The sequence below is a fragment of the Epinephelus lanceolatus genome, chromosome 13 (assembly GCF_041903045.1).
Source record: "Epinephelus lanceolatus isolate andai-2023 chromosome 13, ASM4190304v1, whole genome shotgun sequence".
Classification (NCBI taxonomy): domain Eukaryota; kingdom Metazoa; phylum Chordata; class Actinopteri; order Perciformes; family Serranidae; genus Epinephelus; species Epinephelus lanceolatus.
The window spans coordinates 34,967,401-34,991,387 of NC_135746.1; the positions used below are offsets into that span (position 1 = coordinate 34,967,401).

Consider the following 23,987-nt stretch of genomic DNA (forward strand, 5'->3'; position numbering starts at 1 on the left):
TTACACAGCAGCAGCTAACATCCAACACCAAGCAGCTAAACAGTCCCAACAAACTTAAACCAACACCGAAATGGCTTGACTTTGTTGTTAAACGTGTTAATAACCATTAGCTAAGTGATGCTAACAGGTAGCCTTATCACAGTATTTGTATGGGTGGACTCTCACCAACTGTTCCCACCATAGAGCTCCCACAGCAGCAGCACCTGCATCCTACATCTGTCTGTTGTGCAGTGAAATGACGGAGTTGACAGTTCAATGTGCCATGATGCCACTAAAACGTTAGTATGGCTGTACTACACAGAACTCCATTCAAGTATCGAATTAAGTACTGTATTTTAATCAGTATCATTTTAAGGGTTCTAGTACTGGTATTATATTTTTTGAAACAATACCCAGACCCAGACCCTCGTCATTTACTGGACTTACTTTCTGATGTCAAGTTCTCGGAATGTCTTGCTTTACTCAACATCTGAAGCTGGCTGAATCTCTCAAAGCAGAGTCAGCACATTTTTAATCAACATGTTGTCATTTCAGATCAACAACAACCTTCTTGCCGCTGCTACACAGCAGCGGCAAAGGAGTAAAAAAAAAAAGGCACAGAGATCACTGATTGATAAATTGAACATTTATTTCCTGCAGAGATGCCCCGCAGATAGCCAGAGAGGGACAGCGTGAAAGCTCGCTCCCTGATCCCTGCAGGTTTACATAAAGTGATGTCCAGCCACCACATGACCGCTGAGGATTGCCAGGGGATTACATAAGCGTGGACGGCTTTGTAGATGGATAGACGGCTGAACTGTGTGACTGCTCAGCCCTCTGACTTCTGAACCCAACTTATCCACTTAGAGGTGCATTTGCAGAAATCAACCGACAGCTGATCTACATTTCAGTCATACTGTAGCCTATAATCTCAGCCTTTCATTCTCTCTGAGTGACATCTAGAAATAGCCTCCCCCTGGATCCTCTGTCATCAAAGCACTGAAGGTGGTAATCAAATTAAAGTTTTGTCACACAATCTGATGTGTTTGGTTAATGATACTTTTTCCTCTACAAGCAAAGGCACAAATGTTCCTCACTAAGGAGTGACAGATGCAGGGAGAGATAAGAGCGAGAGAGCCACATACAGATGGGCTGTGGGAGTTTACAGCACACGCTCAGATATCAGAGAAAAAAATTTGTTCCAATTCTGTTTGTTTTTTTTATCTCACATGTGACAAATCTGATGTTTTCCATTGCCTCATTTCCACTGCATGATTTGTCTCTACTTGACACACTTTGTGTACCAGGTCCTCTCCTCTACTTCGTTTTACACTGCGGCTTGTACTCCCTCAGTTTAGGCAGATTCTCCATTGATTGCCTTCAACATCATCTTCAATGTGACACCTGTTGAATCGTTTCATCGGCAACCAAACTAAGGAACTTCTGCACTTTACAAATTACGCAGCATTGTGTATGTAATGTACAGTGTAGATTTGCAGGCCGCCATTTTTTTTTAAACCTGGGTCAAGTGAATAGAAAACTTCGGTCACTATTGACGGTGGCTTAGCTATTTAAAAACAGCGTGTTTGTCCTGGCTGTCTCATGTCGCGTAAGTAATGATTTAAATGAAAGTCCTCTCTGACCAATCGGTATTCTGCAGTGTCTTAACAGGCTCAATTTGCTTGGAGCCTCAACGGAGGTGATACCACAAAAAGTAGCAGGTACAATCCACAGCTTTTGCTAATGCAAAACCAAAAAAGAGCAAGTTGAGTAGAGCTGTGCCATATCATGTAGTGGAAATGAGGCACAAGAAGCTGCATGGAGTCACACTGACCCCCCTTACACTTTGCATTAAAAAGCATCTTGTATCCAGATTGTATTATTTAACCTGATTACATTTACACCTGGTATTAATGTGTCTCCAGTGGCCACACTGAGATTCAATAGAGATCCGATCCCTCTGTCCAGCTCAGACAACCTAACAGCTGCAGCCATTGCTTCATAAATCGGTAAATCCTCCAGTTGCAATATGAATTGCCAAGTTTTGCTTGTTTGTCGTACCAAATTGAAAGCAGACACTTCACCTAAGGAAGGGGTAATAGCCTCATCTTGTCTCCATCCACGAGTGTCTTTAATATCCATAAGCTATCTTCCTACTTTCTTGCTAGCAACTTGGCTCTCCAACTGGCTGAATGCAGCTAAAGTGCTGGTTTGGAACAGTCCCGGACGATTACATATCTCCATACATTCAAAACACAATTTGTCTGTGCTGTAATAAAACTAAGTTCATTAAGTGGTTCAGCTAATACAGTTGTCTTTATTTTAATAAGCAAAAGCTTCACCGGGAATCACAAAACAATATAAAGTAAATAAATAGCAGTGGGTCAAAAGCTAGACGCACTGGTCCAGCTGGTCTGTGAGGGTAAGTATGAATCTACTCAACCATTATCACATTACATTCGTGTGACTCAGACAACCTGAGCCTGATATTTCTATCAGTTCTTACAAACAGTCCAAGGGTGTGTCAACTGTCCAAATCTGCCCATATGCAGTGTTGGGGAGTAGCTACACTGCAATTAGCAATTCCACTATTTTAACTGCATTACCTAGTAGTGTTTGGGTAGTGTAGCTATTTTTAACAATGACGGCACTAACATTTCTAGGAGCAAGATATTTTTCCACTTAGTGGAGGGGATGTGAACGTGCAACCATTTTGATTTAATTCCTGCCAATCTGTCATCTTAACCGATATTTCAAGACACACAATGAGGAGCCCTGTGTTCTGGCTCCAGCCTGACTCTCAGCTGCACAGAATGAAATGTCCCTTGAGCCAAAGCACTGTGGGAAAACTAAGGTGGAGAGAATCTCACAGGAACCATCAGAGTGCTGCAGCCAGGTTAAAGGGTAGACAAGAGTCAGACAACATTCAGAGTTCAGGACGTTCTGTTCTTCAGGTTTTACAATCAAACTCCTCCAGACAATCAAACTCATAATAATAATAATACACCCCACTCAGACATAACAGCCCCTGCACTGAAATAACACAGCTCTGCTGTTGGGAGAGTTCACTGTGGTAGAGAGACAAGGTGCACCGTAACAGAATAATCTCTGTTTGGTCTGTCAAGGTGAAAGATATCAACAGAATTCAAACACAGTGTTTTCATTTTTAATTCTGTTTAGAGAATGTGGGCTAATTATGTTTAGCTTTTGTTTGCTTACCATCACCTTTTTTATGTAAATGCATGATTTGCACACATACTTAAAGAAGCTAACATTAGCATAAGTAGCAGCTAGGACAACAGCTGACCAGCTTTGTGTTAAATTATTATAATGTTATCATTAATCAGCTTTATTTAACAACTGAACACCAAGGCAACTTAACTATGGCAGTACAAATCCTTGAAATACTTCTAAGTACATGAATATTCCAAAATAAAATTTAGGAAAGAATACATGAACATCTTTTTTGCTAAATGAGCGTACTAGCTAACTTGTGAGCTAACTCTTGAGAGCAGTTAAAGTTGATAATAGGACAAGCAAGGGACAAGTTTCTGAAGGTAGGTTTTTGTGTTTAGACACAGGTTTCATGTAGAAAAATCTACTGACAGTTTCAATTGAAGTCAAATTTACAAAAATCTTGAAACTTCTACCTTTTAAAACTTAAAGGAATACCTTACCCTCAAATGTCTATTTGTACATCAATTACTCACACTGTGTTCCCTTGTATTTATGAAGAAAATTTGCCTCTGGTGAACAAAGAATCCAAAAAAACTGAGAAAATTCCTGATGAATTGAAGTCATAAGGGTCCGCGTTTTAAACCAGAAAAGCTATATCAAAACATCTGTTTACAAACTCTGCCACAACTTTTGCAGTGTAATTCAAGTCTCATTTATCCAGTCATATGCTAGACCAGCAGCTCCCCTGTTCAGTGAGGTAAAATGACTGTTTTTGTCAGTGGAGTCTGGCTTTAAAGAGAGCATAGATTAGTTTCACTTTCAGTTCAGTTCCCCATCAGAAAAGGCTGTTTTAGAAGTACTGAGCATACGACTGGATAAATGAGACTTGGATTATACTGCATGAGTTTGCAAATGAATGTTTGGATATAGTTTTGCTGTTGTTACACATGGACCCCTATGACTTCAATTCATCAAGAATCAAAAAAGTCTTCTTCATGAATTCAACATAATATGGGTTGAGTAACTGATATACCAATTGTCATGGAAGCAAGAACTATTCCTTTAAAATTGTTACACCAAAAAATGTAATTACTTCCCCAGAGCTCTGTTATTTTTTAGGTTTCCTTTTCAATGCCTGATTGTTGTATTTTTAGTTCTTTTTATCTCCATTTATCTGTCCATTGCCTGAACATGTGTCACGACAGCGCACATGGCTGCTAGGGGGAAACTTCTGCCTCTCCTGGGTAACAGTGTTTCTGTGACGTTATTAGCGGTGTCCCTTTTGGAAACCGCTCCAGGATGAAGTGTGTGCTGAAGCTGGCGGGTCTGTAAAGGGAAACTGGAGCAGTGAAGCTAATATAGCAGCTCACCAGATCCCTGTGGAGCACCCAGTTGGCATGGAGGTAATGGATCCCATCCAGAATCTGATACAGGAGAGACTTCACCATCCCTCGGGGCAGCTGCATGGGCTTCTTGTTGGCCTTAGAGGCACGGTGGAACTTGATGATGTGCTACGAGGCAGAGAAAAGGTTTCACCTCAGCTGTGTCTTGTCAGTTCTGACCGTGTAGCTACAACATTCACTAGAAAACAGCTTCTCCACATCTTGTTGATGCCTTGTAAAGAAGGCAAACTATAATACTGTGATTTATGCATGTTGTAAATTTATTGTGCAACCTTATTGGCAGCTAGTGGTACAGAAAAGGTTTCCTGAGTATACAGTATACCAGGGTGGAAAATCAACACTAGCAGACACTTTGGCAGGCCAACATTTTTCGATAAAACAGCATTTCCAAGTCCTGGCTGGTGTGTTTGGTAAATTTGACACATTTAGTATGGCAGATGGCAAAAATATAGATGATGGCTGATGTTGCCTGGCCAACATGGTATACTGTAAAGAAAATATTTCCATTATCAAGGAATACATGATAAAGTCAAACCAGCGAAAATTCATTTATCTTCATGGATATTCAATAATAAGGAAAAGGTTCTAATCTTGCTCTTTTCTCATGTTACATTGAACACATTTAGAAATGTCTTTGTTTCACATTTGAGCCTGCAGTTAGGCAATTTCAGGAAGCCATCGGCTATTAGTCTGAGAATGATTTAACCCTCTGGGGACAATGACCAATATTTTGGATGTTCCGACGTAGCCAGTGAGTATTTGGGCCAAGACTTCCTCTTCTGGGCACTGCTCGTTATTTACAGTTTGATTAGTAACTTGAGACAGGTCCAGACTGAATTTCGGATAATCTCAATCATCAGCTATCTGTATATGAATGCAGATAAATTAGAAAAAAAGATCATAAAAAGCTAAATTGTCATCATATGATAGGCAATGTGCTCTGATACTGCATTTCAGCTCATGCATTCTACCTCTTTTGTTCTCCACATAGACTATTTACTTGCAGGCACCCAAAGCCCCCTCAAAAGTGATTGGTCAATAATACTTGGACTACAAATGACATCCGTTGCCTACAGATTCTGCATTCATATGCAGATATACGTTTATAGAGATTAACAGTTAGATAGATCACCTGAAAGTACAGCACATACTATGTTTGCATGCTAAGGCCCAATCCCATTTCATATTCTTACCCATACCCCTCATTCTCAAGGGCCACCTTGCCCCTTGGAACAGAGTTACAAGAGGTAATGGTTGAAAACTTCCTCTATGAAATGGGACAACCCTTCAAGAACCTGATACCTCACAGGTATGCTGGCATTTAGACATGACAAGTGTTACCCGACACTGCAAAATGCCGTCTTCAGCTATATATATATTAGCAGGCCACTAGCCATGCTCTGTAGGCTAATGTTAGCAACCTGTGGTCCTTCCCTGCCAGTCTGCACTTATATTACAGGAGCAGTAACAGGCACAGCAACTCGCTGCTGGACTTAAGTTCGATTTCATGTGTCATATGCCATCAAACGCGAATCAGTGCGATATGGAAATCAGCATTAAGAATGTAAAAGTCAGAAGATAGCTACTTAGCTAGCTAGCAAGACTTTGGCATACTAGCATTTTTTTGTCATGCTTGTTATAAAGGAAAGGACCATAATACATTGAAACAACTTTAAGCGAAGATAATATGGAGGTTATTGTCATTTTTAAATCTTAATTAGCAAAAAAAAAACATTTCTGTCATTGCTTGTACAGTCATCTTGCTGTCGATTTTTTATTCATGTAGCCCTGACACTTCGCACTACACCTCTATCTCAATGAGACTCAGGGTATCCTACCCCAAGATGTGAATGCGCAAAACGGAGGGGCTAAGTTGTAGGGGCAAGAGGTGTAATAGGATTGAGCCTAGGTTTAAATAAACTGCACAACCAGTGCTGACAATATACAAGTAAATAAAAGGTAAATGTGTGTCAGCCACATAAAAAAAAAATGATATTGCCAAATAAGTCATCTGAACATCAGGAAACCTAATCTGTGAAAGAGCCATTAAGTTTGCTGCCAGTTATAGTGAGAGAGAAACATGTGACACAGTAAATTTACACATGTATTTTGGTAATATCACATTACATCATGTACACACGTGTTGTTGCATGTAGCAACAGTCCATGTGGTACGTAGAGACTCACCCAGAGGTCATGTTCGGCATAGTCGAAGAGGAGCCAAACCTTTCTGTCACTGTGGGACAGGAACACTTTCTGCAGGGCAATCACATTCGGGTGTTTCAGTTCTCGTAACAGCTGAAAGACACGACAAAAATGTGTAAATAATTGAAAAACAAGACATGTGACAAATTCATTTAATGCCCGCTTTGTGAGAAAGCTTAGCACAACATGTTTTTTTGAAATATGTCCTCATGTGACACTGATGTCATAAAAACCCAGACTGGCACAACATAAATAGATCAGTATTCTTTTAACTGCCAGAAAACAGGACAAAGTGCAAATTCATTTGGTGTGGTGGCTTGTAAAAAGCAGCTCAAGTAAGGTTTAATGTCAAATTTACAGAATAATATATGTACAAACTTTACCCCAAGGCTTTCCAATACAAACAAGTTTAAAAACTTTGCTGCACATGAGCACAAGCCATGTCTACTGTTCTCAAACACAAATGTATTCAGATTAGTCAAGCACATTCCCTCAAAAGTAATTCTGTGTTGCAGCCAGAAATGACAAAGAATAATGAGATGGTTAATGAAAAACATGCCAATTGGAGGCTCTTCTGCAAAACCCCTTAGAGTATTCTCAATGACATCATTTACAGCATGGGTACATGTTACACATGAAAGACAGAGAGTAATTAATATCTAAAATGAGACATCTAACAGCTGATAAATGTCTCATTCAATATGCCAGTATTTCCGGGATGTTAGTAGCCTGGAAATCCAGACTCAAATCAAGACAGATCTGCAGAGCAAATTTGAATTTGCTAGGGGCGGGGCATCTGGATTTCCAGGTTAGGATGATAGTACTTTGCATATATACATATATATGTGTGTGTGTGTGTGTGTGTGTGTGTGTGTGTGTGTGTGTGCATATGTATATCACTGTAAACAATTCAAACATGTTGCTTAAGACATCCTGAATGAAAACTGATGAAACTGATTAATTTAATTTCAACAGGAACAGAGGTGTTGCTGTCCCAAGAGGGGCGTGCCTCACAGTTTGAAAACCTCCAGCATCACAAACAGAATTTAAGGCCCTGTCTTCAGAGTACACAGATATTTTTGAGAACGTATGGTTTCCCCTACGAAAAAAAAAAAAAAAAAAAATCTATTATAAAAATAATTTTACAAAATATATCTTTCCACAGTAGAATGCAAAAATGTTCCCAAATGACAGCTGGTCCAGTGAGTATTGTCAACAACATGTTAAATACTAGAGAAGAAGATTTGTCTGGGACTGATCCAAAACTGTCGTTTCTGGTGAACTTCAAACAGTGGACACGGAAGAGGAGCAAATAAAATTGGGTGCATCAGAAGCCTCTGTTTGTCCTTTTGAAAAATCTGCACCTCAAAAGGTGTTTTCAAAGATCTCAATGTTAGTGACCTAAAACTCTACTTGTAGACAGGGCCCAAAAATTTGCATTCAACACAATATCTTAATGACTAACAACAGAATCCCTGTCAGCTGTACTTAATGCTTTGCCTGGGTCCAGACCTTGGGATCTACCCACTCCAAAGTACTGACTGAGGCCATGTTTACATGAAAACGATCCACTGAAAGCAGAATCATTTCTCATTTTCGTTTTGAAAAAAGTTGCGCGTTTAGACGACAATGTTTTGGTAACAATCACCGTGCACATGGATCCGCAAAAATGACCAAAAATGCTGCAGTATACATGCCAGGCCAGTAGTTGGCAGTGTGACGCCTACACTTCCTTCTACAGAGCTGCGATGTATAAACAAACAAAATGGCAACCGCACGAACGTTTGTCTGGATGGATGACAAGGTGGAGTTGCTACAGTAAATCTACACTATGATGGGGAAGCGTTGATAAATTCAGCAGGGTGAGCAGCACAAACAGAGCTCGGGAGTCCACCATTGTTGTTGTGATGGTCGACTTTCTCGCGCATGCCTAGTGACTGGAAGCGTAATGCGCATGTGCGAAAAGTCTCTGTTTTCAGAGGAACTGCATATTGCAAGTTTACATGACAACGGAGACGGTGCCGTTTCCAAAAAATTGCACTCTGGAACCCGTTTTCAAGACGTTGCGTTTTCAGGCACCCAAAACGCTGCTGTCGTGTAAACGATCGGCCAAAACGCGACTAAAGTTTACCGTTTTCAGTTGAAATCATTGTCATATAAACGGGACCTGATTCGTCTGGCATGAAACAGCGGTTTCTTTGTTGAAATTAAAAACAGGAATGAGTGCCGCAAGGGACTAATGATTAGCCAATCAGCACCACAGGCGGGATAAACACAATCGTCAAGCGCTGTCAAACCCTGCACCGGAACCAATGAGGAGGAATGACAGCAATGTCAAGTGCCATAGACAAGATAGAGTCGGCTATCAAGGCTATGCTGAATCGATAAGTCTTCTCAACATCACCCAAGATTGGTGTTTGGCCTACCAAAACAGGTAGGATGGCATGGCTATGCATCACTGTGGATTTAAAATGACGTTAAATCCCCAACGGAAATTGGTTAGAATGGACGCAATGTCAGACTGAAGATAGAAACAGAGTGTAATGAGTTTATAATTCTGTCTGATGTCAGGCAGCTTAATGCTAACAAATCTAATATGGCTAATATGGTACACTAACACACTATACTATGAAATGCTAAGAAATTAAGGAATAAGATCAAATACAAGACTGATTTACATTTCACATACATGTCCTTACCAACTTACTTACAATGCACACAATGCAAGACTTCAAGCTTTAATTGTAAAGTAGCATTTCATATTGATTGGTTATTATATAATGCCAGTGAACACCATATGTAGGGGAAACAATACAATGTGATTCCAATGCAACTATCCCAGTCACATAAATGCAGCAAATACGTGTCCTAATTCAAAATGATTTTAATCCATTGTATCAGCTTCAAGGGACCAGTATGGAAACTTGTACTGTTGTCTTTTCATTTATCAGTGTGTCCCTGGCTTTAGCAGCAGCTGAAGGCCAAATGGAAGTTAGCAGTGAGACAGCTGCATAATGGAGGACTTTCCATCCTGGCTAATGCTGCACACTGTGCTGCATCATTCAAGCAGAGCCTCTTTCTCTGTCTTTGTAACTGGTTCATTAGTTTCACCCACTCCCATTCACACAGTGCCATTTGCTGACCCACCACAGACTATCCATAATCGATCATGCCCTTTAGACAGACCTCCATGTCTGCAGGATGTTTCAGTTGGGAGCAACACAGAGCTCAAACAATCTACTGTGAACCCCCCCGCTGATGAATTATTTACTTATACAGGCTGTCATGACTCTTACTGTACGTCACCTACAGTGAGATGCACCATCCATTGTGACTCCCATGTGGTTGTTCCCCTTTCTGCAGTCACATTTGGTGTCTGATTTCAGTTTCTTTGTGAAACAGTAACACTGACGGAGAACTGACTGACAAAAGGAACCGCAGTGAAACACAAGCCTGCCAGAAGTGGTTTTGGCAACAAATATCAATATGAACCTGCAGCTTGATGATGCTTATACACTCAAAGAGTAACTAAAGCTGTTTAATTATCTTAAGGTCTTGAAACCAGGTCAGAAACTCAAAGCGAAAGGCTCTAATTTCAGAGAATCCACTGACACAAATCTTAAGTAACATGTGGGAGCTGCTCTCTTATTCACACACAGGGCTCTAAAGCATAATTGTTTAATCTAGTAATGTTTTATATAATTTTATCCAACTCCCGCTGAGACTTCAAAACAAATGGTTCAAGTAAATGGTGATACTAATCATAATAAAGTTCTGGGCTACATTCAGAAAGACAAAGCTAATCCGATATACCTGTATGAAGAAACTAGCCGCCAGTAAGGGGATCAGTTGGATCGCCAGAAATTGGCTGAACTTCAATCTACAGTGCAGATCCACACGCCCACAATGCCATGTAGGGATAAAATATGGGAATCACATGTTGTCCTAAATAATATGGTCACTAATGGCACCTTACAGAGGAGAATATGTTCAAAAGCGGACTTTTTTCCTGGTGTGGACTTGAGTGGACTCAGTGGTTTTAAGCTTTCTCAACTTTTCTGTGACAATGTACCTACCTTACCTTATACCTATAGCTGTCACTGAAATGCTTTCTTTGTGCCCTGACACATTTGACATTAAAATCAAAAAGTTGAGGTATCCTGAGCAAAAATTAACATCAGTCTGGAACAAATCCCCAAAGTTAATTTGTCACTTTAGTTAGTAACTTGGCTGATGATAACCCCAGACTAACTGGGAGTGACGCAAGTGTGCTGCAGAGAGAAGAATCCTGCTTGAGCACACCAGTTGGGTTTCATCCAAATGTCGCTGAAAATTTAACCAAATTTTTCAGATAACTGACAAAAGAAAATGCCAAATGACGTGGTTTCCCATCCACTACTGTTATGCAATATTGGCAGTTGGTTCATCCAGGCAAGAAGACGGTGGTGCTAATTTTCCAGTCAGCCGCCAAAATACTACCGCAGAAGAAAATGGTGCAACAAAATGACGTAATTCGAAGTCAAACCTCAAATGAAGGAAAACAATGGATGCATAATAACAGACATCACAATGGACGATAGAGAGTTTTGAACAACTAACATTACAGCTAGTTGCTCTTGGAAGAGAACAGCCCTGTCTGCATACCTGAGTGTGTTAAAAGCCATTTAGAGACTACAAAGAGAGCTTGCAGTGGCCTATGCAATTATGGTGATGCTACAACATGATTTATTCTGTTAATCTGTTTCTATTGCACTTAGTGGCATTTACCTTTTATCGATATGCCAACTTCTCCACCTCCCCCAAGCGTAAAAATTGCAATATTTTGAGTTTTTTCAAATCTTTGGCATTTCCACTCAGGCTTTTTTATGCACAAATTAAAACATTAAAAAGAGGTGGATGGAAATGCACCTGTTGTCTGACATCTGAAACAACAGAAAATCTTTTATTCTATCAAATTGTAGTAACTCTACTGACATGGCTCTAAGGACACAACAGTCTACTTTTTCTTGCTAGATTCGAGACTGACCTTTCACCTATCAGCAAACACAGGAACCCAAATGCCTTGAGAGTTATGCCAATGACCGAGACAGTCACTGTGTATAACCCTTTTAGTTTTCCCTTCATCAAAGTTGATCGCATTTCCTGAAAGATCAAATATTGACAGTGTCTTATCAGTGCAATCACTGAAAACCTGCGTTGGTTTTACTGACTTCTACCCAGGATGCAGAATCTTAATGTGGAAAGAACCTTTAGATTACATCATTTTAAACAGACCTGATCGCCAAGACCCAGAGCACTCTGATGATCTAATAAAGATGAGCATAGTGCACTACATCAATTGTGATAACTGGGTCAATTGTGCAGCAAAAACACTATAATTCTGTAATGCTGCGGCCACAAGGCAGCCTCAGCATGGGAAGTGACAGGGCGAGGGACAAACTGAGGGGAATAATGCAGGAATTGAACGCGGGCTGATTTGGCCTCTGGATGGGAAATGAGGTTTGTGTTTCATCACAACCTTAATCCACAGGCTATAATGGAGCATTGTGGTAATGAGCCCTGGGCTTAGGGCTTGTACACACCCAGCGCTATGGCACCACTTTCAACCCTGAGGGCCGTGCGCTGGATGAGACTGACCTGCTGAGACCTCATCTGACCACTAACTCTATGTGGCACTAATGCTATTTTCACAAACAAACACAGCGTTTGATGCATCAACATGTGTTTAACCTTATTATACTAGTGCTTGAACCGTAATGGGTTAATTGCTAGTCTGCCACAGAGGTACCAATCACTGCTATTATTCCAAAGCTAGTTTATTTGCTTAAACAATTACCTGACTTAGTCTACAGTTCTGTTCAGTTATCTCTTACACTGAAGAGTGTCAGTCACTGTCAACTAGTGAGTAAGATCCTAAACTACCATTATATTCTGTCAAAACTCAAAACTGAATCGTAATAATATTGTTTACAGAACAAGTCTGATGATAGTCTCTAGTTTTTATTGTCACCAATTCCAATGAAAAGACCCAAAGCCAGCAGTGTATTGTGTTTGTATCAAAGGCTGATATATCTGCTTCCTTTGTGCCACAGAGCTCCATTGTTGTTAAAATCACATTATGAGCCACACTGTTACACTGGGGAACATGTTTCTTCATTGCCATGAACAAGGGCTGCAACTAACCATTAACTTCATTATTCATTCACCTGTTGATTTTTTTTCTCAATTGATTGATTAATCAATCAGTTTGTCAATAAAATTTCAGGAAACTGAAGAAAAGTCCATCACAGTTTCTCAGAGCCCAAGGTGACAACTTCAAACATTGTGTTTTGTCAGTCAACAGTCCATAACCCACATGTATTCAGTTTACAATCATATATGATGAAGAGAAACAGAAAATCCTCACACTGTAAAAACTGGAAGCAAAGAATATTTGGCCTTTTTGCTCATAAAATGACCAAAAAAACACTTAAAAGATAATCAGAATTGTTGCTGATTATTTTTCTGTTGATCGACTAATAAATTACCTTACTTTTTCAGCTCTATCATAAATACTCACTGTATTTGTAATATTTGTGTTTCTACCATAATAAGTTATTAGGTTAAGTAGTTACATGGTTGATTTTTTGTTTTTTTCATGTTTTATTGTTGATATTTCCTACTTAGTTGAGCTGTGGGAAAAAAAAGTCCAGTCATGAATGACAAAATACACTTTGAATCTATACTTAGATTTACTTATATTTATAGGGTGTTTATTTGAGAAATTGACTGGATACTGCTGCTCCACTTCCTGCCTGGCTTGATTTGCTCTGTGCAACGCGGCACAATTTTTATTTTTGGTGGAGAAGAGCACAGAGCAGCTACTGGGATACTTCTGAAATTCTGAAATGCACTGCTGCACGTCTAGTGGAATCACGAGCAATGTCTAAAGTGGCTGCCCGGTGGGGTCCAGGGGTAAGAGAAAACCTTGCTGCTCTTCCTGACCACAAGCCTCAGCCACAATAACTAGGAACAGGCAAGAATCTGCATGATAGAATAGTTGTGAAGACACATTTTCTATGACGAACCCAAGAAACACAACAGCAGAGTCAGAGTACAAAAAGTAAACATGCATGTAAACAATGCAGACAAGCAAACAACACAAGCTGTGCTAACATCTAAGAAAAACATGAAAAACCTGCTCTCAACGAGTTTGTTAGGTCTCAAGGCCATTTGCTGAGTAACATTAAGCGTACGAAGAAACTTTGTTTGTACACAAGAAGCTGCCACAGGGTCACCTTGAAGAAAGACCAACAAAAAGGGAAGAGGCATGGAGAGGTTTTTATTGTGTTCACACAGCCTCCAGCCTAACAGTCCAACTGAGAAAGGTCAGACATGGGCTATTATTATTGGCATGGGTACATGTGGGTGACAAATCACAATTGTTCTGCTCATCTAGGTATGTTGCTGTAAAGAGTAAGCAAGCGGCTGATAATGTAAACAATACCAGCTCAAACACCATGGCAGTGATTCAATGACAAAACTGTTTCCCCGTGTTGTTAATACTGACACACCACTTCACTGCCTGGAGACACGTAATAGCGGCCAAGCAGCATGATTATCTGAAGCCATGACGCATTACTGTGCGCAAAACATATACTTATCTCAGCTGTTAATAAATACATTTTTACAGGGTCTTACATTGTTAATTTTGATGTTTGCAAGCTGCTGGTATAATAACATAAAACAATAAAACCAAGTCCTGGGAAAATGCTACTATGAGCCATAATCACACATCTGTAATCCAGCCTTAGCCACAGAAAGCCCCGTGTCCTGTGGGAAAATGTTCCAAGTACAGAAAATGTTCTGACTCACTTTTTGGGGGCTATTAGTTAAAGGCCATTTGGGCCATTCTTCAATATGTGCAGACTGGTGAGAGTCATCATCATATTGGACTGTTGCAAAAAGATCACAAAGAGGTAAAACACTGAGGATCCAAAACTGTACACCACTTACTACAGCATCAATATGTTTAAATCTGCGGTAAATGAGACAAAAGAGAAGAACACAAGCATGGCAGGAATAAAAGAAAGGGCTGTTTGTCCCTCTTCTGAGTAAAATAGGTCACGATTTTGTAAATGCCTCAGAGAGAAAGTACTCACTGGACAGGATCTAAATACTCACAGCTAAGCCAGATTCTGGCCAGACCAGCCAGTCCACCTTTAAAGAGCCTTCTCAAGACCCAAATGTGTTTTCAGGTCACTGACCATCACATCACACTTACAGGCAATTCCTGGAATTCAAACTGCGGCTGGGATCGGAAAGAAGGCATCTAGCAAAAATGGTTTTGAATCTCTGGTTAAAGTTGACTGTCGACTTAATAGCAGAGGCCACAATTCAAGCATGTCACCATTTAAACAACTTCTTCCTTCACTGTGTTCAACATGCTTTCTAGTATGCTACCCAGAATGCTTTTGTCACATTTCTTTTCCCAAAAAACAATTTTCTAATGATTATTATGACAAGAAGACTGAGACAAAATGAAAAGTAACCTTTGAAAACGAAAGCTGTAATGAAATGTAGAGTCTGAGGCGGGGCTGTTCAGCTTGGAGGTAGCTGAGCCAACAGCTAGCAGCTAAGGGTGATACAGTAACTCCATAAACAGTGCTTACAACAGTGCTGACACAGCTAACAGTGTTAACCAGGGGGGAATTGGAGTTAAAACTGTATCATTGATCTGCAAAAATCTCTCTTATCTCAAAGCTGATCTAGCTGCTTGTCCTCTTGCATTCATAAGCAGCATCTTGTATTTTATGTATCTACAATAATGTTAGCTAATGTTAGTGAGATTTATGGACTTAATGCAATCACAATCCACAAAAGCATAAACAAACTACAGATGTAACGTCAAGATAACTCTCGGCAGCAATGTGTCATGATTACAGGTTATCAGATGGAATAAATGAAGGTGCCCAATGGCTCTGAACTCTCTAAATCTGCCTCTAGATGTTCATTAAAGGAAGATTATTAGATAAATGTTATCCTTCATAAATCCTTAGTTGCCAAAATAAAATGTCCACCAATATTTTACATTCGTATGTTTCATACATTTGACAACAAAATTGGGTATTTTTAACCAGAGTTCAGGCATTTCTAACTGTGTTTGTAGCAACAAAAACAGATACTTTTTAACCAGAGTTCTGTGCATTTCCAGCCGTGTTTTACTGCAACAAAAAATGGGTATTTTTAACCAGAGTTCAGGGATTTCCAACCATGTTTGTAACAACAAAATTGGGCATTTTTTTTACCAGAGTTCAGGCATTTCCAGCTGTGTTTGTAGCGACAAAATTGGGAATATTTTTAACCAGAGTTCAGGCATTTCCAGCTGTGTTTGTAACAAAAAAAACAAAAAAACAAACAAAAACAAAACAAAAAAACGGGTATTTTTAACAAGAGTTCAGGCATTTCCAGCTGTGTTTGTAACAAAAAAAAACAAAAACAAAAAACAAAACAAAACAAAAAAACGGGTATTTTTAACAAGAGTTCAGGCATTTCCAGCTGTGTTTGTAGCAACAACACCGGATATTTTCAACCAGAGTTCAGGCATTTCCAGCTGTGTTTGTAGCAACAACAATGGTTATCTTTTGACCAGAGTTCAGGATATTCCTATCCATGATTGTAGGGACCAAACTGTGTATTGTAAGCCAAGATACGTTTTTTTTTTTTTTGTACCTAAACCTAACTACATATTAACCACAGCTGTCACAATATATAATTGAAAACTAAAATGTTACAACATATCTGCTACATACGCAATGTATAAATGTAACACATCCGTGGTTTGCAGAAATGTACAATGTCAACATTTATTCTGGTAAGGTGGTTGTTTTAGCTACTAGTTGCTCGTCTCAACTCCAACAAAGAAGGTGAACAGTATTTTAGTGAGCGAGTGGGCGAATACAGCTTCTTGATGATCACGCTATGTTGCAATGGAGAGCACAGGTAGCTGCAATGATGCCAAGTGAGCAAGAACAACAAAGAGCGAGTCACTATGTTCAAACACACAAAATCTGCAATTGACAATGGTGCCACCTTGCAACAGTTCTGAGCTGCACAGACATTCAAACGTAGAGAGAAACACAGGACACAGGGTGAAGTTTAAAAAGGCAAAATCTTAACTTGAGAGCCAGGCAGTCACACAGATAGCCAACTCAATCAGAACAAACAAGACCAGACAGACTCCAGGCAAAATCAAAAAACCAAGGAAACAAGCAAAGTCCAAAAACCATAGAAACAAACACTGGGAATTGCTGGAAAGCAATGAACACACAGAGTGGAACAAAGACAATCTGGCAGAGGAAAAGAAATTTTAGAAAGAATATAAATGGGATGGGACAATGGCAAACTCAGGGGTTGGTGATAAATGACGGCAGGTGGAAACACACAAGGGTAAGTACTGAAACAACAGGAGATGTTAGTGTTAAAAAGAAACGCTAATACTAAACTAAACCTAAATCAGGGACCACAAATTTGTTTGAAGGGCTCTGAAAAACAACACTGAATAACCTGTGTAGGTTACATCTCGGGGTTTAGAGTCGTCTTAACAACACATCAGATTAGCAGAGGGATGAGGTTTATGGGGAAAGAAAACCCAAAAGAAAAACAGCGCTGCCCAGGATCATCCTGCTCTTCAGGACTGATTAATGCCTCTTATGTGGCTGGCGAGCAGCAAGTCGACAAACCCACTGCAGGCTGCTCTGTGCAGGGCTCTGCCTGCCACTGCAGCTCTGTCTGCGAGGGGGAACATGCACGCCAAGCCTTATCTCTCCCGAATGCACAAAGTGACGGCCACTGGCACAGCGAGACATCAGCGCAGTAGCAGCAGCAGCCATTTGGTGTTATTTACACACAAATACAGCTGACTAGGCTGTCTTTGATGGACTGCGTGCTGCAGCTTCACGGCCAACAAGGTTTAGTGCAGTATTCATCAGAATGAATACAATGTTGCATCAGATCGGAGGCACGTTGTAGTTACATTTATTTTACTGCAACAACAGCTGTAGCAGGTTCACTACTGTATCATTCCCTGGATTTATATTTTGTTAGAAGCATCTTGATCAAAAAATGGCTAGAAAAAAGTCTTCCATTCAATGGTCACCAAGACATCAGCAATAATTTGATGCCTTGCTACCATGTGTTCAAACTGTTCAACCTACAGCCTCGACAAATACAACTAAAACATGTTGCTGTTTGCACAGTGATCAGCACGGAGGGGAAGACAGGCAGACAGGAAACACAGGCTGCCGTATGGAGACTGAGGCAGAAAATATGAGGCAGGACTGTAATTTCATCTTTCTACCTTTGAGGTGAAAGGACCATTCAGCCAATTTATTACTGTGTAATTTTCTTGCAGCAGATCATTATTACTGAGGGAGTGATTGCACACTTCTCTTCACAAAGAAAAAGGCTATAATAACAAAATAATGCTTCATACTGTATCTGCCCACATGTGCTGCTATGGCAGAGGAGAAGAAAGGGAATATTTATGAGGTCGGAACATTTAGCTAAACAAAAGCCATTGTGACCAACGGGGAAAACAAGACTCAGTTCATGGGAATCATAAAATTTGTAAACAATGTTTCGATTCACGAAGGTCAAACTTGATGGAGCGAACAGATGTGAAACAGGAGCAGGTGGGTGAATGGCGTTCCACAATAATAATTAAACCACTGGAGAATTTCTGGGCCCCTTGATGAAAAGGGGAGACTTGAATTAAGACAATTTCATATTTATGTCTTTCAACAGAAATGTATTGTGGTGACACAATGTTATCTAGTAATTCAATGATGATTCCAGTTTTAAATAGGGTTTTATTTTTATAGTTTCGCCATCATTGTTACAGAGGCATGACCCAATTATAACAAACTGACATTCATTTAAAAAAACAGAAACTATGGTACAGCATCTTATTTGTCATGAGATTTACTTTCTGCTGATCCTGAGATAATTTCTTAAAATGAATGTTCATGATAACAATATGCCCATATCACTAAGCCCTACCCTGAATTAATCATTTTTTACAAGTAGTTGCCAGTTTATTAGGAACACCTACCTAAACGCTAACGCGGTCGTATACTACTAGTCTAATACTTTACTCATTACGGTTGATTGCTGAGATGTAGGAACACGTCGACATTGTTAAAAAGAGGTATGAGACAAACCCTTGAGGTTAACTTAACTTATTTGGAAGAAAAAACAAAGGCAAATGGTAAACTTATTATCCAAACTGCAAACATTAATCACAGTGTAAAGTAAACTTTTAGGAGGCCACTAAGACCTGCAAGGCCAAGGTTAGGCTACATGACGCAACACTGCTGCTAGCAAGCTAATCTGCCAGCATCAGTGTAAAGGAAACTTTTAGGAGGCCACTAAGACCTGCAAGGCCAAGGTTAAGCAACATGACGCAACACTGCTGCTAGCAAGCTAATCTGCCAGCATCTTTAGTCCCAGCTACAACTACTTTTCTTTTATACTTTTCTTGTATATCACGCTGGGTTTTCATTTAAAGAAATGTACATTTAAGTTGGAAATGATCATTGAAATTGATTTTTAATGTCTTTTTACTGTAGCCTAGTAGCATTTAAACAGAAATTAACTGGGTGCCAGACCTTGGCATGACATAAGCATACCAAAACCATATTTTCGCCAAGCTAGCAGCACTGCTAGCGACCTGATCTGCGAGCATGTTTATTGCTCACTGACCACTAGGCCTGTTTGCTCAAGTCCCATTTTTTATTCTTCATGTCTTCATGTGATGTTATCCTAACCCATAACGATGATGGCTCAAAATATGAAGATATGGCCCAGTTGTGATGAGCTGGCATTATCCAATGAGCAAATACAAACTAAAGTTAGTATCTTATTTCTCATGAGTCAGAAGATGTCATTATCTGCTGATGCTTAAATTACTTCTTAAAACTAATGTTCATGATAATAATTTGTCCGAATCACCAGCCATAGCCTGAATCAACATTTTTTTTACATATAGTTGCTAATTTATTAGGCACACCTACCTACAGTTAACACAGTCTTACATGACTAGTCTAATATTGTACTCACTAGGGTTAACTGCTGAGATCTAAGAACATGTTGACACTGCTAAAAAGACGTACGAGAACTCAAACAGGTTTAAAACAAACCCCCAAAGCTAAACAAACTTATTTGGAAAAGAAAGAAAGAAAACAGTAAAATTATTATCCAAACCGCAAACATCCATCACAGTGTAAAGAAGACTTTCAGGAGGTCACTAAGACCTGCAAGGTAAAGGTTAGGCTACATGAAGTGGGTGGACAAATTAGCATGGCTGCTAGCAAGCTAATCTGCCAGCATGTTTAGATCCAGCAACGACTAGCCTTCTTCTCTTAAATACTTTTTTTATATAGCTGCCATGCTGGGTTTTTATTTAAAAAAAATGTAACATAGGGTATAGTTGTACAAGATAATTAAAAACTATCTTTTTGTTTTTTTATTACAGCCTAATAGTGTCATCTGGACAGAAATTAGCATGCTGACATTAGCCTACTGGCCTACATATTAAAAGAATTGAAGGGAAAGTTCAGTGATAATTAACCAAGAAATTGGAAAGTCAATCCTTTTGAGGGGATCTTTTAATGTGGCGTTCAAGAAGTCATACATTAACAAAGTCATATTTTAGCCAAGCTAGCAGCACTGCTGCGACCTAATCTGTTAACATGTTTATTGCTAGCTGACAACTATACCCTAATGTCATTTTTTTTTAAATTCTTTATTCTGTCTCTCTCATAACAACTGTTTTTACAGTTACTGAAGTCAATTACAAGCACAGTTGTGTTGTGTGCTTCTCATTTGTTTCTAAGACTGCAAGCAGACAAGCTAGCAAGGCTACCTTAATGTAGCCCACTGACATCTTTGGCAAATCATATAGACCCAATCACTATGACATCGTGCTTACAACAAGTTGACAATCACTTTTGGGTAGACAATTGGCAGTTGATTATAACTGTCATGGAACAAAGTTGAAAGGTGAAAGTCTCTTAAGCTTGTGTTCACCACACCTTATTTCAGGCATCTAGCCAAAAACCCATTCAAAAAGCCCATCAATTTCAAAAAGAGGGAACTGGGAGTGCTGACATGCTAACTCATTTCCAAGATTAAGGACAAGCACTCTACTGGCCCTTCGAGACTCTCACCACAGTCTGAAGACCATTTTCTGGTTCAACTTTGACCTAACATATTGACTGTAGTTGTTTCCCTGTGCAATCAGGATTATTACAGACATTAAGGTGCACTTTTAATTTTTTTGATATTGAAAACAGTGGTTAGATTATTAGATTGTTGGCTTGTTTACAACATTAGTGATCCTCTTACCACTTGTGTTCTTTGGTTCTTTTGACTTGATTTTGGCAATGTCTCTGTGTTCCCAGATGTGACCCATAGAAGTTATGGCCCAAAATATGAAGGCATGGCCCAGTTATGATGATCCAGCCTTATCCATTAAGCAAAGAATCACTGTCCCCTGATTTTGAAATAACTCAAATGTTCAAGAAAATAATTTGTCCATATCACCAGCCCTAACCTTAATCAATAATTATTCACAAATAGTTGCCAGTTTATTAGATCCACCTAGCTCAAACTAATGAAGCCGGACAGTCTTGCAGTATGTCCTCTTCATCCAGGTTTAATTGTTAATTTTGTGTAAACTGTTTCAAAGAGGTGTTGATTCTGAACTTTATAACCTTCAAGGAGGCATTATTTTTGCATGGCTTCTGTATAACACTGTATTATTTTGCAGCTAGGTGGAACTAAAATCCTAAAAAGTGCTGGTGATATAATTATACGACAAAAAGTATACAGATGTTGTTTTTCTATGTGTATAAACCACGGTTGCAGTAATCCTGCCTCATAACACTGGTGTTCTATTTAGAAGGATTCCAAACCAAAATCCAGACCACCCTATCACTTGTTAAACGTTTGTCTTCTCATGCACACAGTCTTAACAAACACAAAGAAACTCATCACTACTGCCAGCAACCTGGAGCTCTTTTTCCGATCCCCAAAACAAACAAGTTCCTGTTTTCCACCCTACCTGGACTCCCTCCATCAATAAGCCCCACCCTGATGGACTCTACCTACACAGGCTGGCTCACCTCCTACAACCGGCTAGCAGAGGATTTACCCAAGTTGTCCAAGCATTATCTAAACAAAGAAGGCTTCTGTCGCAGAGGTTTAAAGGCTGTGAAACTTCAGTGGGCCGTGTTATGCAACCTGCTGCCCGTGTTGAGAATGCAGCAGGGCTGCGACTGCCTGGATAGTTTAGAAAAGAAACTGGGCAGTGTGACGAACAGGAAAAAGAAAAAACATATTCAAGGTGCCAACACCCTGATGAGCTTCTTCTGACCTGACCTGAGCAAAAAGTTAAATATCATCAGGTGTATCAGTGAAGTGTTGCGAGTTTTATCTTTTTGGTGTTCCTCAGCTCAACCTGCCTTGTTTACTCCTACTTCAGATATTGATTTCCTATTTTCTCTTTCTGAGACCTGAAGTTATGCCTGTTTTTGATACTCATCTGAGCTCAACACCCAAAAATAGGAACAGAAAGTACACTATCCACTCGTCTCAGAGGCTGTGGAGGCACTTGAAAGTGTGGTAACAACAAAGTACCAAATTTGGGATGTTCATTTAATGGATCCAGATAGAAAATGAACCTTGTTTTGGTGCAGACAACATTGCAACCATTTCTAACACCTGTCATCATCACTTACTAGTTTTTCCATTTCATTTAATGCTGCTCTCACTCAGCCTGCATTCACACTGCACCTCGTGTAATTTGAAAAGCATGCTTGACTGCATAATACACTTCCTGATGTCTGATTAAATCAATCAGAACAACAAACCTGGTTTATAAAGGTCGCCTGCCTTGATTTTCTTTATTGCTCATGCCTTCTATTTCTCCAATCTTATAAGGGGCAACATAGACATGGAAAAATCATGACAGACCCTGGTCATTTCATGCTGCAAACCAAAACCAAAAACACATGGCAGCCAAACCAACCTCTCTCCACCCTTCCCGCCTCAACTCGCCTGCATGTGGCATGCCAGTTGCTGAACTGTACAGTTTGCTAAACGAAGCGAGGTGGTGCTTTGGGAGGCACAAAGCGTCCTTTGTTCTGCTGGGCAAGTCTAGAAGATTTTTTAAGCAAAACCCATTTCTGGTGGTTGCAATGTTGAGGAGACAAGCAAAATGAGGCGTGCTCTGCTGGGAAATAATGTTGTATTCCTCAGCTTACAGGTACATGGAGTTGTAGGTCCCGTACTCAGCTTTGGTGGTATTTATAGTAAAGTCCTACTGTGTTATGACACTTTAATTGACAAAGAGGGAAAAACAATTCTCTCACAAATTAACATCTGCTGCCACTTTGCTTCTGAGACAAGGTCAGCATTCTGTCATCTTGAAATACAACAAGAAAATGAGATGCCGTGTCTAAAGCAGAATTGAAAACAAATAGAACATGCTTTTATCACCACTAAGACAGACTACTGCAATTGTCCTTTTCTAAGTTTACCCAATAAAACTGACTAGTATTAGTCCTCATTCATTACATTGAGACTGTGTTGGCACAGTGTGTGTGCTAGTTCAGGGGGTTCCAGTGAAAACCTGCAGGGGTTTCAGGAAAAACTTAAATCTGGCTCAACTTTTGCTGCAATGTAATGCTACGTCATTCAGGAACACACTGTGCTGGCCAATCAAATACGTGTAAGCTCACACTCATGGTGCTTTGTAACGTGTTAACTTAACTTAAAACTTAAACTTAAGCTCACACTCGTGGTGCTTTGTAACGTGAGCTCTGTATTTCCACAAGAGCTGCAACTGTGTAAGATTTTCACAGTATGATAACCCTCTCAGAAAATACTGTAGTTTCACAGTATGACCATATTACAGAATTATTATTATTATTATCAGGCAGAATTACCCTTAAGGAAATGAAAACAGAAGGTTTTTTTTGGTTGAAGAAATGTTTTATTACTATAATTGAAACTTGAAACCATTTTTATTGGAAGTATGTGTATAAATTCTCCATCCAGTTGCATTACTTTTATTAATATCATAGTTAAGTAAAAGTACACAGTATGATAACCATCAATTTTCATATCACAGTATACCTTGAAACCGGTATACTGCTGCAACCCTAATTTCCATTGTTTACCT

At 39.6% G+C, this 23,987-nt stretch overlaps 1 protein-coding gene across 1 annotated transcript in view; it reads right to left on the reverse strand.

Moving 5' to 3' along the window:
• cdk19 (cyclin dependent kinase 19) overlaps positions 1 to 23,987 on the reverse strand; it is a 75,878-nt gene that overhangs the window by 32,031 nt on the left and 19,860 nt on the right. Inside the window, exons 3-4 of the mRNA XM_033648548.2 lie at positions 6,746 to 6,856; positions 4,527 to 4,667 (exon numbers count right to left, since the gene is read on the reverse strand). Of these exons, the coding sequence (XP_033504439.2) occupies positions 4,527 to 4,667; positions 6,746 to 6,856 (252 nt within the window). The remainder of the gene's footprint in view (positions 1 to 4,526; positions 4,668 to 6,745; positions 6,857 to 23,987) is intronic.